The 18,727-nt window shown below is 37.7% G+C and overlaps 1 protein-coding gene across 5 annotated transcripts in view; it reads left to right on the top strand.

Annotated features, from left to right (window-relative positions):
• Positions 1–18,495, top strand: part of myocd (myocardin) — a 41,127-nt gene extending 22,632 nt beyond the window's left edge. For 2 of the 5 annotated variants that reach the window (XM_052102409.1, XM_052102408.1), the window contains exons 6-14: positions 2,376–2,551; positions 4,175–4,276; positions 4,566–4,855; positions 7,510–7,666; positions 7,942–8,964; positions 9,333–9,479; positions 10,088–10,210; positions 12,800–12,857; positions 13,084–18,495. In XM_052102409.1, coding sequence (XP_051958369.1) covers positions 2,376–2,551; positions 4,175–4,276; positions 4,566–4,855; positions 7,510–7,666; positions 7,942–8,964; positions 9,333–9,479; positions 10,088–10,210; positions 12,800–12,857; positions 13,084–13,646 — 2,639 coding nt within the window. In that variant the 3' untranslated portion in view covers positions 13,647–18,495. The remainder of the gene's footprint in view (positions 1–2,375; positions 2,552–4,174; positions 4,277–4,565; positions 4,856–7,509; positions 7,667–7,941; positions 8,965–9,332; positions 9,480–10,087; positions 10,211–12,799; positions 12,858–13,083) is intronic. The other 3 variants (XM_052102410.1, XM_052102412.1, XM_052102411.1) reach the window with 3 other exon arrangements.
• The last annotated feature ends 232 nt before the right edge of the window (positions 18,496–18,727 follow it).

Raw genomic sequence — 18,727 nt, 5'->3', positions numbered from 1 at the left:
CATGTGGTGCAAGTTTGAATCTGGCTTTCAACATTTCTTGATTCTGTTCCCCTTCTAAAATAGCAGAAATCCCCTGCCTTTAAATACAAAGAGTGATAAAAAGTAAAGAAAAAAGTCAATTAAAAATGCATTGCGTAGATGGATTAGGAGCAATATGGTACATTTTCTTTCTAAACACAACTGTCTCAGAAGATCCAAGATGGTACAAGTGGACAGGCAGTAGTCAGGTGCTTCCTTGGCTATGTTATAATGCACAGGCCAGTCCAACATCAACAACTGAAGGAAATAACACACACATTTCCCAGTGTGTGCCCAGCACACAAGTGTAAAGTGTGCTTGACATGATTGAAACCAGCCTCTCCACTCTTGGCAGGTCACATGCTTAGATTTAAACACACACACACACACACACACACACACACACACACACACACACACACACACACACACACACACACACACACACACACACACTTTGGTCTACCTATCATTATGAGGACTTTCCATAGACATAATGACTTTTATACTGTATAAACTATAGATTCTATCCTCTAAACCTAACACAACCCCTAAACCTAATCATCACAGAAAACTTTCTGCATTTTTACATTTTCAATAAAACATTGTTTAGTACGATTTTTAAGTGATTTGAATTATGGGGACACTATAAATGTCCTCATAAATCACATTTATAGCATAATAACCTTGTAATTACCAGTTTGTAACTTACAAAATTGTCCTCGTAAATCACAAAAACACGCACACACACACACACACACACACACACACACACACACACACACACACACACACACACACACACACACACACACACACACACTTTCCCCTCTTAAGTATGCACTCAAATCAGTTTTGGGGAGTAACTATCTAAAAGTAGTGACGTTACTAACTTAAAGGGTAACTAAACACCTGCTCAGAGTCTGACTCCACCCACTAGAAATATTTGAAAATGCAGGAAAAGTGGGCAGACCCCGGCGGGGATAGAGGGAACGAACCGAGTGCGGGGCTGAGCCGGGGGGTGGGGGGGGCACCTGAGACTCGTAGTGACAGATTAATTGACAGCTGTTGTCAGACTCTATGTTATTATTATTCCTCACACGGTCGCAAGACGACATGTACATGAATCTGGCGTGGTGAGCTGGAACCTGCTTACGTCAGCTGTCACCGCTTACATCACGAAGTACCGCAAACAGCCAATAGGAAAATTCAACTGCAGTAGCCACCGTTCAACCTGAAGAGGGCAGCACTCAGACGTTTTTACACCATATATTGTAGAATTAAAACACTTTATACACAAATGTCAAAAAATTTACTTGAATCAATGACCAGTACTAATAAAGCCCCATGCTTACAGATCATTAACTAAAAAAAGTTGGTTGAGGGTTTAGTTACCCTTTAACTACATATTTCAGTAGCATGATTGTAGATCAGCTATTTTAATAATAGTGTAGCTTTTACAGCAGGAGGCTACTGTTTTCAATAAGTAGTTGTGTAGCGACACAGAAACATGTAGTGTCTTCTTTTGAAGCTATATTTAGTTTATTTTAGAGTTTGGTAGATTACTCATGAAATGTCATCTGGCACTGATTACAAATTGCACTTCTAAAATTGTAATCAGTCATTTAATATTTTAGATTACACTTTTAGGTAATCTAATCTGACTATTTTAGGATTACTAAATGCATGTTTTTATGAAAATCCAACATGTATGAAGTACCAATTTGCACTTGCACTACAAAACATTAGTAAACAGGAAATCATACAGCAATTAGTTTATTTTTTTCAGTCCCTGAGCTACAGTTTCAAAGTAGCTTCAACAACAGTAACTCATACTGGCCCTATCATGACCCCATAGTCTGACCTGTAGATTATCAGTGCTCCCGCGACTCTGAAGTGGCCATCAAGGCACCTCTGGCCCAAGTGCTTAACTAGGTGCAATTGACAATCGAAATGCACGTGTTCAACAATGGCCAGGATCGAGCCCATGGCACAAGACAGAGCAGCTTTCTGGCATTCGCTCATAGCTCTTACATTCCCCCTCCACACACTCGCAAAATCAGACGCAAACAGACTCATGCACATACTCTGCAAGACTTTTAGTCAAATATTTACACAGACACAGACTTCAGAGCCTTGTAATTCTTTCAAACACTGCTTGTGTTAAGATGTTAATCAGTCTAACTTCAAGTTAGTTGAACTAGCGGGCTGTGAGGTTCTGTAAATTCGTTTTTTCTTATCTTTGCTTTGGCCTGCTTTGTTTTGCTTCTTAGATTTATCATTCTATGTAAGCTAATCTTAATGCATTCGAGTTCTGTATCCCAATAAACTAATTTGTCCATGTCTTTTCTCCCTAGGGAACCATGGGAAGTACCCCAAGCATGAGGACTCATATGCTTTTGAGGAAGACAGCAGCAGTGACAGTCTCTCTCCTGAGCAGCCCCACAGTGAAGAGTCACAGGGCTCTTCCGATCCCCTCCCAGAGAACAAGACTAGTGGTTCGCCCTCCCCTACACTGACCAGCATTTGCCAGGTGAAACACTGCACTGTCCAACAATGATAAAAATATTCTATATATTCAGACTGAACATACTGAAAAAAATCAGAGTCAGGAGGTTGAATATTTTTCCTGCAGAAAAGACCATCATTGCTGGTCACCATCTTATGTTGTGTTTTGGGTGCTGGTTCCACAGCATAGAATTCTGGTATGCTATTGACCCCACCAAGCTTTTAAAATAGCTTATCCAGCTTCATCAGAAAGACCATGCTGGTCATCCAGCTTCACTAGCTAGGTTTTGCTGGTGAAAAGCATGGCTATGCTGGTCCACCAGCTAGACCAGAACCAAACCAGCACTTACTGGCATAAACCAATGGGAATTCCATGCTGGTTAAGCTGGTCTTTTCAGCAGGGTTGACTGCTAAAATCGCTATATACTTTTAGAATTTCCAAACTGGCCCCCAGTGGCCAAATCTGGAACTATATATATATATATATATATATATATATATATATATATATATATAAGTTCAAATTCTGCCTGGGTCTGCCCATGGTCTGATTTGAAAGGGTCACAGAAAAGCAGGTAAAAACAATGCTAAATGCAAAGATACCATTATAATCATGCATTGTTAACTTAGGATAGTTAAATAAATATGTAGGATTAGGGACAAAATACTTCCCCTTTTGTTGATGACTTCATGGCCAGGTGCACAATCAAACTATACAGTATTTTAAAATATCACTTGGTAATGTGGCTAATTACTCGTGTTAGGTTTGTAAATCACACTTCTGCTGTTTTTTATATTTTATTATTTTTACACAATTTTCTGTTTTCCTATTCAGCCTATAAAGGCATATAAATAATTTTGCATATTATTGCTCCTATGGTTATTGTAATACACTTCAATGTTCCTATTTGAGGACAATTTGTTTAACTAGTATAATAAACTATTTTTGTACTGTGTTGTACCACTAGATAAAACCTAGGCCCTGAAGCAAAACCATTTGTGAACCGCTGATTTGTTGAAAACAGTAAGCAGTGTCTTAGAAAGGTTTTCCCCCTGTGGTCAAAATGGGAACTACAGTGTTCTGCTCAGACTCTTGAGGAGCCGTTAAGCACGGGATGACAGGACTTTGACTCAGGGCCCAGTTCAGCATGCCAGTGTGTTACTTACACAGTGAAAAGTGTAATGTGCTTGTTGCTTTTGCAACATTGCTTCAGCCATTAGAATGATTGCCCATTCTTTGGCCACAGGCATAATAAATGACTCGCTATTGCTGTCAGGTGCCAGCCCTGGCATGAAATCATGAAGTATTACTGAGATCACGTGCAGCGAAAGCGTGAACGAGTTGGGAATATTTGTTTTAACATTGTGGATGTCTAGTGGTGAAAGCAGTAAATTATGCACATGTTTAATAATAATCACCTAATGTGTACTTTTAAAATGGAAAGTAAAGAGAAAATATGTGTAAATCTTGTATAAACAATGTTGTATGGGTACCAGCTTTGTTAGTGTAATACCCTTTTATAAAGCCTATCTTCAGTTGCAGAAGCAACAGAAAATATTTGTCATTTAATTATTTAATTTATTATATTAGATTATAATATAGTATAACATAATACAATTATCTAATAATCATTTGACTATTCTTAAGGGATCTCAGAACAAAGACGCCACTAATCAAAACCAAGAGGACAACGCACATGTGACGAAAAACCAGGCAACTCCACCAATACCAGTCCCTGCAATTGTCAAGGTAGGACTAGGCAACTTCTCTGCCATTTACAATCAAAAACAAAGATGGTTCATTACATTGTTTGTTTAAGCATCTCAACCAGTCCAACATAGCAACATTGGCTCAACCAATGTTTGGGGGTGGGATTATCTGTTTATCCAACCAATGAAAGATGAAAGGAGATCTGTTTGACAACAGTCATTGCTTTTACTATAGCAGAGGTCACCAATAAAACTAACCTTTAATTACAAAGTTTAAGAAAACATGGAATATCTGAATTGACAGTTTTTTTCTTTCTCATTGATCAAAGGAGTCCAAAATGTCCGACAAGAACCGCCACAAGAAGCCCAAAGATATCAAGCCTAAAGTGAAGAAACTCAAGTACCACCAGTACATCCCACCAGACCAGAAGGCAGAGAAATCTCCTCCTCCACCCATGGACTCTGCATATGCTCGTCTTCTGCAGCAGCAGCAGCTCTTCCTGCAGTTACAGATTCTCAGCCAGCAGAAACACCAGCATCACTCTCACCCCCACCAGCACCAGTATCCACAGAGCCAGAGCTTTAGCTACCACACCTTGAACCAACACACACCAAATAAGTGAGTCCTGTGTATGATCACTGGCAGATGCTGTTATTTACCAAGAATATAAGACGCTTTAGTTGAATGGGAAATAGGGTGCAAATTAGTGTCCCATTACTTTTTTAACAATATATGTCACTCACTGACTAGTCACCGACCACTTTATTAGGTAAATCTGTACACCTACTTATTCATGTGATTATCTAAACAGCCAATTGTGTGGCAGCAGTGCAATGCATAAAATCATTCAGATACGGGTCAGGAGCTTCAGTTAATGTTCACATCAACCATCATAATGGGGGAAAAAAAATTATCTCAGTGATTTTGACTGTGGTATGATTGTTAGTGCCAGACGGGCTAGTCTGAGTATTTCTGTAACTGTTGATCTCCTTGGATTTCCACACACAACAGTCTCTAGAGTTTACTCAGAATGGTGCCAGAGTGGCAGTTCTGCATACAGAAACACCTTGTTGATGAGAGAGGTCAACAGATAATGGCCAGACTGATTCGAGCTGACAGAAAGGCCACGGTAACTTAGATGACCACTCTGTACAATTGTAGTGAGAAGAATATCGTCATAGAATGCACAACATGTCGAACCTTAAGGCAGATGGGCTACAAAAGCAGAAGACCACATCTGGCACAATATATATATATATATATATATATATATATATATATATATATATATATATATATATATATACAGGGTTGGGAGGGTTAATTTTGAAATGTTTTCCACTACAGATCACAGAATACATGCTGTAAAATGTCATTTATAATGTATTTCGTTAGATTACTCAAGGTCAGTAATGTATTCTAAATACTTTAGATTACTTCTTCAGCACTGGAAGATTTTTTTCACTTCTTTTGACTATAAAATCTCTGCCAGTGCAGTAAGACAAATTACACATGTTAAAAATACATTCTCTGAAAAACCTAAATATCTTATGCAGTGTTGTTTCTAAAACAAGATTCATTCAATTGTTCTTGTTTATAGGATTTTTAGATAATTTTTGTATTGTTTTCCTGTAAAATTATTATTGAGAATACGATTTTTACCCAAATATCAAAAGGTCTTATAGGAAAAAATAAATTATGATATAAAGTGATTCTTTTTTTCTCCCCACTTTGGAATGCCCAATTCCAATGTGCTCTAAGTCCTCATGGTGGTGTACTGACTTGCCTCAATATGGTTGGCAGAGAACGAATCTCAGTTGCCTCCGCGTCTGAGACCGTCAATCCGCGCATCTTATCACGTGGCTTGTTGAGCGCATTATCGTGGAGACATAGTGCGTTTGGAGGCTTCACGCCATTCTCTGCGGCATCCACGCTCAACTCACCTCGTGCCCCACATTATAGCAACCATGAGGAGGTTACCCCATGTGACTCAACCCTCCCTCGCAACCAGGCCAATTTGGTTGCTTAGGAGACCTGGCTGGAATCACTCAGCATGCCTTGGATTTGAACGCAGGACTCCAGGGATGTAGTCAGCGTCTTTAATCGCTGAGCTACCTAGGCCCCCTAACGTGAATTTTCTTGATAAAACAATATGATCATGCCAGTTCAAATGTGCAAGTAAAATGGCTAGAAATAGCATTTTAGCTTAGCGTAAAGCTGACAATTTACACAAGGTTTATTTATATTTCTTCTGCTCCAAACTTACTTCTCTGTCTGCTCGTATGAATGTAACAAATCATAGTAAAATGTTTCACTGCTGTTCAAATGCACTTTGGATCACATAATTTAAATGTTTTCCATCTGAAAGGCCTAAATATTAAATAAAACAAATGACAATAAAATGCAAAGTAATCTCTTCAGTAATCAAAATACTTTTTGAATGTAACTGTATTCGAATTACCAATTATTTAAATTGTAACTGTAGTGGAATACAGTTACTTGTATTTTGTATTTGAAATACGTAATCACATTACATGTATTCTGTTACTCCCCAACCCTGTATATAGAGTATATGCACATTTAGATAAATACTTTAATATGTAAAAATCAATACAAAGTTAGGTTTTCTATAGTTATATTGTAGTTACCATGTTATTTGGTTGGAGCTATAGTTTTGATTAAATTAAACATGTTGTTACTATAATATGGTATTAATATAGTAACCATTAATTTTAGTTAAGTTTAATTTTGTTGTTACAATTACTTTACTAAAAAAATCCATGAGTAAACTATAGTTACTGTAGTAAAACCATGGATAACTTGTGTAAATGTAAGTTAGGTTAGAAAGGTGTGTAGGGTTAGGTTTAGAGGTAGGTGTAGTGTGTCTGTGGGACTCTACATAAACACAATAAACAAGCTGCAGTGATGCCCTTGCAATGTCTGTTTGTATTTAATTAGGAGTGCAAATAGCATCTGCCACAGCATTGACCTTTCTTTGCACTAGGGTGAAAAATATCATCTACCAATATATATATATATATATATATATATATATATATATATATATATATATATATATATATATATATATATATACACTCAGTATCATTTTCATGGCACATGCTTGGAACTACAGGAAATTCTTGTATGTTTTAATTTTTCTGAATGTTTTTCTAAGGAGTGGTAAGACATTGTTGTCAGACGACAGAACTAGTACATCTACTACTGATTTGTGTGTCATTTAATTAAGTGTATTTCTTTCTGTTTAACAGGCAATCAAGTGAACAACAAACATCATGTTGTTCAAATGGACCAACTAGTGGCATTAACAGCAGCTCCTCATCTCCTGTGAAGACCACCTTCTGCAATGCCACCTGCCTCACCCCAGTCAGACCAGGGCCTTTGCCTGCTAACCTAGATGACTTGAAGGTAGGTGCTATGCACTTATATGGAAGGTGGTTTGGGGTAGTTGATCTGGCCTGGTAAACGAATGGTTGTAGGTTTGAATCCTGCCAGAGCTGATCTGTGAGCTATAACCATTGTGCCATCAAGGTCTCAGAATTTTGGAGCCCACCATATAAAGAATGCACTCACTTTCAATCGTCATTTAAAAACCAACAACAACAAAACAATTCTTTTAAAAAAGAATGACAGAAGAAATGTTTTAGGTTCATGTTTGAATTAATTAATTTCTGTGCTGGCAGGTATCTGAGCTAAGGCAACAACTGAGAATACGCGGCATGCCTGTGTCTGGCACTAAAACAGCTCTAATAGAAAGACTGCGACCCTTTAAAGACTCCAGCTCCAGTTCTCCAGCCAGCTCTGGAGACATCAGCACTGTAACCTTCCCAGTGACCCCCACAGGATCTCTTTCATCCTACCAATCCACAAGCTCCTCAAGTGTCATGTCTCACGGTGGTGGCTACTACCCCTTCTGCAGCACAAGCTCCACCCCACCCATCTCACCAGCCTCTTCTGATCTCTCTGTCAGCGGCTCCCTACCTGACAGCTTCAGTGATGTCACAATGTCTTCTCCACAATTTGGCCTTCAGCTCTCCCCTGCTCAGCTGAGCACGGATGAGGGCCAGAGCATGGCGAGTGCCCTAGGATCAGGTTGCCTGCGTGGGGAGACCCAGGCAGGTCTAGAGCCCCTGGGCCTAGATGCAGAGAAGGACAAGATGTTGGTGGAAAAGCAAAAGGTGATTGAGGAGCTCACATGGAAGCTCCACCAAGAGCAGAGGCAGGTGGAGGAGCTGCGGATGCAGCTTCACAAGAGGAAGCGTGCTCACAGCCTGCAAGAATGCCCTGCCCTACCACCAGTACCACCATCACAACATCTGATGCATCTCCAGCCACCATCCCAGATGCAGCAGTTTTATGGCGTGTCTGTCAAACAGGAGCATGTGGTTTCAAGCTGCCCTCTTTCATCTAAGCAGCTGAAAGGAGGCCCAAGCAATACCTGCATGGAAGGGATAGGTCACTGTAACCTACACAATGCTTCTCACTGCCTCGAGGTGCCCTCCTCTGGAAGCCCTGCAGGCCTCTCAGCCTTCCTAAGCCCCCAGTGCTCTCCTCAAGATTCCCCTGTCACCAAAAATTCCAGCAGCCCCCAGCCTAGCAGCTTGCCTTCCTCCCCCAGTCATCCCTATATGCTGACCCCTCCTCAGGGCAGAGATGGCTGCTCTCACCCACTTCCTCAAAATGGACCCAGACCATGCAATTTGCAGGTACCGGCATCATGCAGAGAGCTGAAAACTTATAGTACATTTTTGAAATTGATTTGCACAAGTCAACATAATAGTCTCATACCCTTACATAAATTACACGACTGTCATGGTACTTTGATATGGTATGGTATTTACATGGTACTCCGAGGTAGGCCAAATTATACCATGGTATTTACATGGTAGTTCAATGTAGTTAAAATAATATCAAGGTATTTACATACTACTTCAATGTACCTCAAAGAATATCATGGTATTTAATTGGAACTCCAAGGTATGTCAAAGTCCAAAAAACATGGTACGACCATGGCTCCATGTAAAAAAAAAAAATCTAGATAATAAAAAAAAAAATTCTGATACTTTTTTCACAGTTACAACAGAAAAATGTTGGACAAACTGTGAGCTGCTCATATCCATCTGACCAAAGAAGCATGCAGCCTGTATACCCAAGCCCTGTGGAGAGCAACTTAAACCCCACAGCGTCATCCAAGGCCAAGAGTGCTAGCATACAGCAAAAGGTATGTGAAGAACTAATTAAGTGTAACTAATTAATTCAGTGGGTCAAACTTCATTCATGCACAAAACCCACATGAGAAATCATCACATACTCTTTTCTTTTCTGCATCTCCTGCAACAGTAAGTCTCAAATACATTGTACGAGATCTTGCCATTCTTTAAATGTATAAAAGTATGGCTTCTCGTTAAAATATGTCTCCACAAATATTTTGATATAGCAGTCATGTGTCTTCATGAACATACCTTGGAATTGCTACGATTCATTGAGCTGTTTAATCATAAGAAGTCACAAGTCCTCCTCAATGAACATGAGTGTGGTCATGTGATCATCACATGCCCAAACATATGGAAGCTCTCACACAAGGAGGTGTGTAATGTCTTTTTTATTTATTGTCATTCGGCCAGAGTTTACACCATCTCCAAGAGCGATATGATAGATTTCCTAAACAACCAGAAAGAGAGCACAGGAAACCTTTGGTGCCCCCCTGCACATGGCCCAAACATACAAACGGTGTCTGCCACACATCAAAGAGACCCTTTAGAACATTCTCTTTCTCTAGTCCCTCTTCCTCTTCAGAGGTTTAACATTTCCCCATGTCTCCTCCTATAGGAGGCAATTTTGCACTCTCCCAGGCACGTTGACCCAAAGTCTCCCACCACTGCCTTCTGTAGTTCAGATTCTTCTGCATCCAACACTAAACAGCCCCCATGCTATGAGGATGCTGTAAAACAGGTAAAGCAGCCCCAAGATTAGCTCAGCCCAGCTCCCTGCAATAATTTCTGGCTCCCTCCTCTCCTCTTCCCCCTGCAGAGTGCACTCCTCTGCTCTCACACTGCACACTGTTGTATCCCCAAAAATAGCTTTCTGGCTTTCTTTTAATAAAAGAGCTTTTCTAAAATTCTTGCTAAAGAGGAACTTATGAGGCAGCGTTAGTGGTGCGGAAAGTATCAAATGCTGTATTGTGGGGCTAATCAAACCTACTCCTGGAGGGGCACTAGAGTTTCGCCCCAACCCTAATCAAACACACCTGACATGTTAATGGGAGGATTAATAGACAACTGTCAGGTTTCCTTATTGCAAATTAATGCAAACAATTGGAATATCCCAAGAACAATTTGAGAGTTTCCATCCCTCATAACTTCCAGTGAAATTGGTACAAAATAAAAAATAAACAAGCTGGTCTCTTATAATTCTGTTACTATACCTTTTATTATGTGAAACGTATGCGGTTTTCTGGTGAAATGAACACAAGAGGCATTACATCAATGACTTAACTATCACACAAATAGTAAAACAGCAGATAATCAGTAAATTAACACTCACTTTTTACCCTGTTCCTTAAGCAATGCTATCTTATGACATATAAGTATTTTTACTAAAGTGCATGACTTGTAAAGGCTTGGGTATACTTAGTTTTTCCACATTGCCTGGTCGACCATGTTGCCTTTCAAAGTATACTATTTTGAAAATGTTTGTATTCACTCATGGTCAATAGAGTATACTTTGAAAGGTGATGCATGGCACGACAATGCTTTGTGTTACTTTTTTTAGTACAGTCAGCAGCTGGCGGATGCACCGACAATATCGAGAAAATCTGGGCCATGTGCGGACATTCCAGCATATTGTGACACGCATACTGTGCATAGAGTGATCAGCAATGTGGACAACCGAAGTATACTTTGGCATTAAAGCCTGTGTATAGGGCTGTCAATCGATTCAAATTTTTTAAACGAATTAATTACATGGTGTCCCGATGAATTAATCGTGATTATTCGCATATAAAAATATTTGCTGAAAAAGTCCCTCATATAAAAATAATTCAATATATAATGATTAAATATTTATAAATAGTTATCTTTAAAATATTTAAAATAAATATTATCTATTAAAAAATAATATATATATATATATATATATATATATATATATATATATATATATATATATATATATATATATATATAATACTACATATTCAGATAATTAAAATGCATTAAATTCTTGTGGCTTAAGAGTTAATCATTGATAAACAATACAAAAAGCGGCTTTAGAATACAATGTATTGTTTACTACCATATTATTGATCATAAGTCAATCATTGGCACACAGTTCACAGCAATCCATTACACAAGTGAATTTGTCAATCAGTTAGAGATTTATTATGAGGGCTTGTTTAAGGACCCGTCAATGTATACCTGCATCAGACATGCTTGTGTAGCGTCTCGGGTGCATTGCGTCATAAACATACATTTTTAGGTCACTGTGTCAAGTTAAATATAGTTTAATACTTAGAACACATCTTGAGATCCCTTAGTTCGAATTTGCGCTCCATCAAGTGTTTTGAATGCAAGAACGTAATGCATGTTTGTGTTATTCTGCTGCTGGATGGTTGTTTTCTTCATTGTATAAACTGCTCGTTAGTTGAACGTAACAGCTGAAGTTTCATTTATTGCCCTCTGGAGTAAACAGGTAGTACTACAAGCTTGCATTTCTCAGGAAACTTCATTATTCATAATAAACCCCCTGTGGCCTTTTTCTAAAATTGAATAAATATCTTGCTGTCTAAAGTGCGCAGACAAAACACTGTAACAAACTTTATTTTTGCAAACAATCAATGGCAGATGCTTTATGTCTGGGAGCGACAGCATGTCAGGCAATAGTAGCCAATAATTTTGATGACAGGCTTTGGCTCCAGCATTTCAGAATGACCAGAGCAACATTTGCTATGAACTGCAATGATATTGGTCTGCTATTAGTCTAATTGTGAATGATTTAAATTTATATTTAATCAATTGATTTGATGAGGCAGTCACATCACTTTTTAAAGCGCATCTAGAAAATCATGCGGTAAATGTCTTTAAATGTGTAAACACTCCAGGTGTGGTAGTCAGCATCTTTACTTGCTGATCTACCCAGGCCCCGTCTATTTTCAGCATTTTTTATCTATTCATTAAAATTTGCGTAAAAATATGTGGATGGAAACCAAGCTAATTACAGACATGTAAGCAAGCAGGGTTGGAACAAAACTCTGCAGGATGGTGGCCCTCCAGAAACAGATTCAAATAGGCCAGCTGGATTATGTACTTTATAGTGATTGCTGTCCTTGGTATCACCTGCAGGAAAAAACATTTGCCAACAAGTCTGAGTGTAACAATAATAGTTTAAGTACATCACATTTGAATGTGATCTTCACTGAAAATCTGGTTAATATCAGTTTGTATATTTACATCTTCAAAACAAAGCCTTGGGATGTGTCATAAATCTGTTTTAAAACAGCAATTAACAAATGATAGTTCACACATAATTGTTATTTTCTTGCAGCAAATGACCAGAAGCCAGCAGATGGATGAACTTCTAGATGTCCTCATTGAGAGTGGAGGTGAGCATACAATGTCTCATATTAACTGCAATGGGAAAGCTTTCAATTTCAGCTAATTTATTTTATCCTGTCAGTTGCATGGTGAATGGCAATCAAATATGTAATACTTTTGCAAAGGCCCCTTAAAACTGCACCTTATGCCACCCCATATTCAAGACCAGCCTGCTGTTTTCACTCCTTCTTAGTCACTGTCTGTACTGTGATATCCTGCACTTTTTTCCCAAAGAAATGCCAGCTAACGCCAAAGAAGAGCGGCCCCCTGTAACCAAAGTTGTGCCTCACCTTACAGTTTCACCTAACGGAGTGACCATATCCAGGTTTCACAGACACTACAGTCACATGGCACCCATCCTGCTTCCATACGAGCATGCTGCAGGGCACGGGGACGGCCACCTGGATGCGCTACTGAGCCCTATATCCCACCAAGGGGATTCAGTCCTTCTAAAGATGGGTGTTGAGGAAGGACACTTGGAGGAGGTTGGGGAAGTCTTTACCGGACCCCAACATGACGAAAAGTTGCTTAGCAATCGTGATATGATGGACTCACCTTTGACGCCCATGGCTACCAAAGTGTCACCGGTTGCTGTAGATAGCCAAGGGCTCGGAATGACATTTACAGAGTCGCCGTGGGAAACTATGGAATGGTTGGACCTGACCCCACCCAGCTCAGCTACAACATTTAATAACAGCATGCCTCCTCCCGGACCCAGCATCTTCAACACAGAATTCCTTGATGTAACGGATATCAACTTGAACTCTACAATGGATCTACACTTAGAGCATTGGTGACAAGCAAGATGACCAGCAAAATACCAGCAAATGTTATCACTATGCACTTCAACATCATATTTCAATACACAGAGCTTTTCCAAAACACACTGTGTGCCCAATTATTAGGCAAGTGAGTATTCTGATCTTATCATTATTTCATGCACATTTTCCATCTCCAAACCATATAAACTTGAATGATTATTGGATTTAATCATTTTCAGGTGGTATGTATTTGTGTAATGAGGGAGGGTGTTGCGAAAGTGACTAACCTTATATCAAGGTGTGCATAATTATTAGGCAGCTTCATTACCTCAGGTAAAAAGAGCCAAAAGAGATTTAACTGACACTGAAATGTCAAATATTGTAAAATGCCTTTCAGACGGATACAACACTCTTGAAATAGCTAAACTATTGAGGCGTGACCACCGGAAAATCAAACGTTTTGTTGCGTATAGTCAACTGGTGCACAAAAAACATCTGGAGAAGAAAAGGTGCAAAATTAACTGCAAAAGACTTTAAATAAGAATTAAAAGTGAAGCTACCTGAAACCCATTATCCTCCAATGCTACCATATTCCAGAACTGCAACCTACCTGGAGTATCCAGAAGTACAAGGTGTAAAGAGCTCAGACACATAGCCAAGGTCAAGTAGTCTGAAACACAACCACCACTGAATATATTCTCAAATTGAAGCATCAAGATTTTTCAAAGGTTTAATGGACAGATGAAATGAGAGTGACTCTTGTTGGACCAGACGGATGGGCCCATGGCTGGATCAGTAATGGACACAGGGCACCACTTCGAGTATGAAAATCAACTCACAAACCTACTGCCAGTTTCTGGAAAGTACATTCTTCAAGCAGTGGTACAGGAAGAAGATCTCAGCATTCAAGTAGGCCATGATCTTTTATGCAGGACAATGCTCCATTACATGCATCCAAATACTCCACTGCTTGGCTAGCCAGCAAGGGCCCCAAAGATGCCCAAATAATGACTTGGCCCCCTTCCTCACCTAACTTAAATCCTTCTGAGAACTTGTGGGCCCTTCTCAAACATGATTTACAGTGAGGGAAGACAATACATCTCTTTGAACAGCATTTGGGAGGCTGTGGTTGCTGCTTCAGCGAAAGTTGATCGTGAGCAGATCAAGAAACTGACAGAATCCAAGGAAGGGTGGCTATATTGGTCACAATATTTTTGAAAGGCCAAAATTTTTATTTAATTGTCATTTTTTGTGACTTGTTGCACCTACTCTAAAATTTGAGAATAAACAATTGAGTTGGGAGAAATTATTTTTGTAATTTAGTTGCCTAATAATTGTGCACACTAATATTTGTCTAATAATTGTGCACACTTATTCCCCTGAGAAAGACAAAACTCACTTTTTCTTTTTAAAACATTCAGTCATTGAGTTTCAATCAATTTTGGATTAACTGAGAGCATTGTGTTTGTTTAACAATAACATTAAAATACAATTTGCTTAATAATTGGGCATGCAGTGTATCTCAACATGCGCACAATTCGCATATTAAAATTAGATATCAGGATGTGGTTCCCATGGTAGCTTGTGAAATCTAGCATATCTTCCTATAATTTGGCTGAATAAGAGCATAGTGTTTTAATACCGTTTTATCATGGTCCTTCCAAACTTGAAAAGTGTTTTGATTATGGATTCTGGGAAAGAAAGTTTTGATTACTGGAAACAGGAAGATCCAAAAAAAACAAAATTGGACTCAAACAGGGAAATCCACACCAAATTCAAAGGCATTTTCTGAAACCATTTGTAAATATTCCACTGTACAGATAAACAAGAAATCAATACTTTTTTATTTTGTCTGCACATTTGTGGTGTGGAAAAAAACACGTTAATGTGTAAAACATGTTCACGAAGATCAAACTAGTATATCACGTGTAGTCTTTTTTGCTAATGTAAATATTAATTCACACTTTGCACCTTGAGTAGTAGGCCTACAGTACTATGTGTCACACTTCAGCTTTTGCAATAGTTTCATTTCCTCCCCCGTTATCTCCAAATTGTTGTTTAATTTATTTAGAGAACTGAAACTTTTGGTTTGTACTTAATGTATGAACCCTCACATAATGTGATACTCTTCACCTAATGTGAAAGGATATTCTTCAGATTTAGAAAGGAAATCAAAATCTCAACGTATATGTGGCTGTCTTCATAATCACTGGAGAAATTAACTGTATTAAAACTATTAAGTCCTTTAGGCTCTAAAATATGGTCAATAGACAGACATCGCATACAATATTATAATTAAATAACTTGCATATCTTACATTTTGGTCACTTAATTGCCCAATCTATTTGAATGCCATTCAAGAATGCCATGAGTATTTCTTTAAAACAGTCATTGCTATTTTATTATTATTTTTGCGCTTAAGATCTTCTGATGTATTTATTTCAAGCTTTTCTTTTCATTGGAGTATTTATACATACATATTTATGAGACATTCCTTTTCATTAAAAAACTAAAGTTAGAGTAAACCTGCTTATGGTTAAATCGCTTTAACAAATGATGTTTCCTACAGTATTAGGATCAATAAATGAATCATTAAAGGAACAGTTCACCAAAAAATGACAATTCTGTCATCTTTTACTCAACCTCATGTCATTAAAAATCAACTTGAAAAGTCAGGTATCAACTGATATTGTATTGAAACCAGTGAATGGAACATCTTTTAAAATATTTCCTTTTGTGGTCCGCAGAAGATAGAAAGTGATATGTGTTTGGAACAACATGATTGGGAGTAAATTATGACAGAATTTCAATATTAGGGTAAACTATACCTTTAATGATGCGACTGTCTCTATTATTGATATTTTGATATTACATGCACTGATAAATGCCAAAAAAAAGTTGTTTTTTTAATACAGATTCATTCTCTTTGAAATCTCTCAGAGTGTGAAATAAGTTACATTATATGAAAATGAATCAATTTTTTTTTATGTCTCAACACCTGAAACAAAAGCAAGACCTTACTAACAGGTGATGCCCATTTTTACCAGCACTTGTGATAAATGAAATCTAATATATAGGTTATATTACATTCAACTGTGAAAATTGACTGTTTATCTCTTGCTAGTTTGGGATTATCAAGCAGTTTCTTTTAGTATTAGCTCACCAAAAGCTCAAACTGTGAACAGATTTTATTTGAATGTTTTGTGCATGGAATAGATATTATGTTTATTGTCTTCATTTCTCCTCATCTCTAAACACATTTCACTCAACCTTAATGCTTTTGACTTGTAGAGAATATATCTTTATTCCCAAGGGGGATTTGGGGTCTCTTTGCTGTGCCTTTTAGTAGAACCAAAGACTGACATTTTTACATGAATATAGTTTTGTAAGAAATAAAACCTGGGTTTTATTTACCCAATAGGCATTAAGTGCATTATAGACCAAAAACAAGCTCTGTTTTATGCTAAAGACACAGTATTAAACACGGTACTGTTTTTAGAGGCTCACCTCGATTTCTTTACATTTACACATTAATCATTATTGCAGACTATCATAGAACTGTAATTCAGAACAATGTGAGTAATCCTATTATTTTTAAATCCAGGAAAATATATTAAACATTACAAAATGCTTTCGTAAATTTATTTTAGTACAACCAGTTAAGATATTAGGTTTACAATCCTGATTCTTATAAGTGCATAAAGATTTATGTAAATTGTACTATCAAGTTATGTAAAGAATTTCAGATTCTTCTAAAGAAATATTTATTTTTCTATATTTGATATAGGCCAATAATAATAATAATAATAATTCTGTCAATGACATGAGCAGCCCAGTTGAACTAACTTTGCAATTTTATTTTTTTCTTAATATTATGTTATGTTCTTCAAGAATGTAAAATGTCCTTCCACATTTATGCTTTTTCTGCGTTCAGGTTTGCTGATATTGATGGCAGAATACCATCAATGGTGCACAAATGTTCAGTATAACTCTTTTCTCTCCCTTGGAAGTGAAGGTTTTATCTTATTTCTTTTGAATTCTCCAAGGGAAAATATATATACATATGACAAAAAGCTTTTGTATTGCTTGGCCACTGAACAACTTTACAATATAAACTGTCTGAATATTTGTCTACACCACTGTATTACTGTTACGAGAGTTCAATAAACAAATATAAAACTTACAAAATTGACTTCATCAGTGTTGTCTACTGTACAGTGGTGTGCAATAATACATCACCCAAGTCAAAATTCATTTTTTTCTTCTTAAAGGGATAGTTTACCCAAAAATGGGTAAAAAAATCTCATTTTTGTGTGAACTAATCCTTTAAAATTTGCTTAACTGTTTACAATGACTACGTTTACATGGACACCAGAAAGCAGCTTATTGCGAGAAATCAGCGTTCCTGTTTACTGTATGAACGCCATACTCTACTCTCATATAAACGCGACTCTGTCAGTAAGCAGCTTTCTCCACAGCAATGTAATTTCCCAATGACGCTTGTGTAAAAAACAAACATGGTAAAATATGGAGTTGCTGCTATGTTGTTTTCCTTACCTTTCCATCATGACCTGCAGGAAAACTGCAATAGTGGAGTTTTCCCTCTTACATAAAACTCTGGGATTCCCCCAATGTATATATGCAAACGTATGGACTGTTGATAATTTACATTGGTGTGTATAAATGGGTATCATTTCTAGTGAATGTGCCTTTTCCACTGCACTCTTTAAAAATTCTGATTTCTTTCCACTGTATTGACTTGTTGCTGTGCTCCATCCAATGACGTTTGTTCTCCGGTGTGTTCCATGCACATGTGCACTCCTCATAACCTGTTAGAAGTGCGCTTATGTGTTTATTGCGTTCTCTGGGAGAAACCTAGGTGTGTTAAGCCGCTTTCTCTTAATCTCTTAAATGGCGTAAGGAAATCAGCATTCTCTTTTACATGCATTTCAGAACGCCGCTTTCTGCAAAAACCCTGGAATAAACCATTTTCTTAAAGTGCATGTAAACGGGGTCAATGACTGCACTTAAAAAAACAAAAACATCAAAATTAAAAATACATTCAACATGCACTGATTTTGCCAACAATTCATACAATGGCAATTACAATATGCTTG

The sequence above is a fragment of the Xyrauchen texanus genome, chromosome 33, assembly GCF_025860055.1.
Source record: "Xyrauchen texanus isolate HMW12.3.18 chromosome 33, RBS_HiC_50CHRs, whole genome shotgun sequence".
In the NCBI taxonomy this organism is placed as follows: Eukaryota; Metazoa; Chordata; class Actinopteri; order Cypriniformes; family Catostomidae; genus Xyrauchen; species Xyrauchen texanus.
This window is presented reverse-complemented; position numbering and strand designations above follow the sequence as displayed.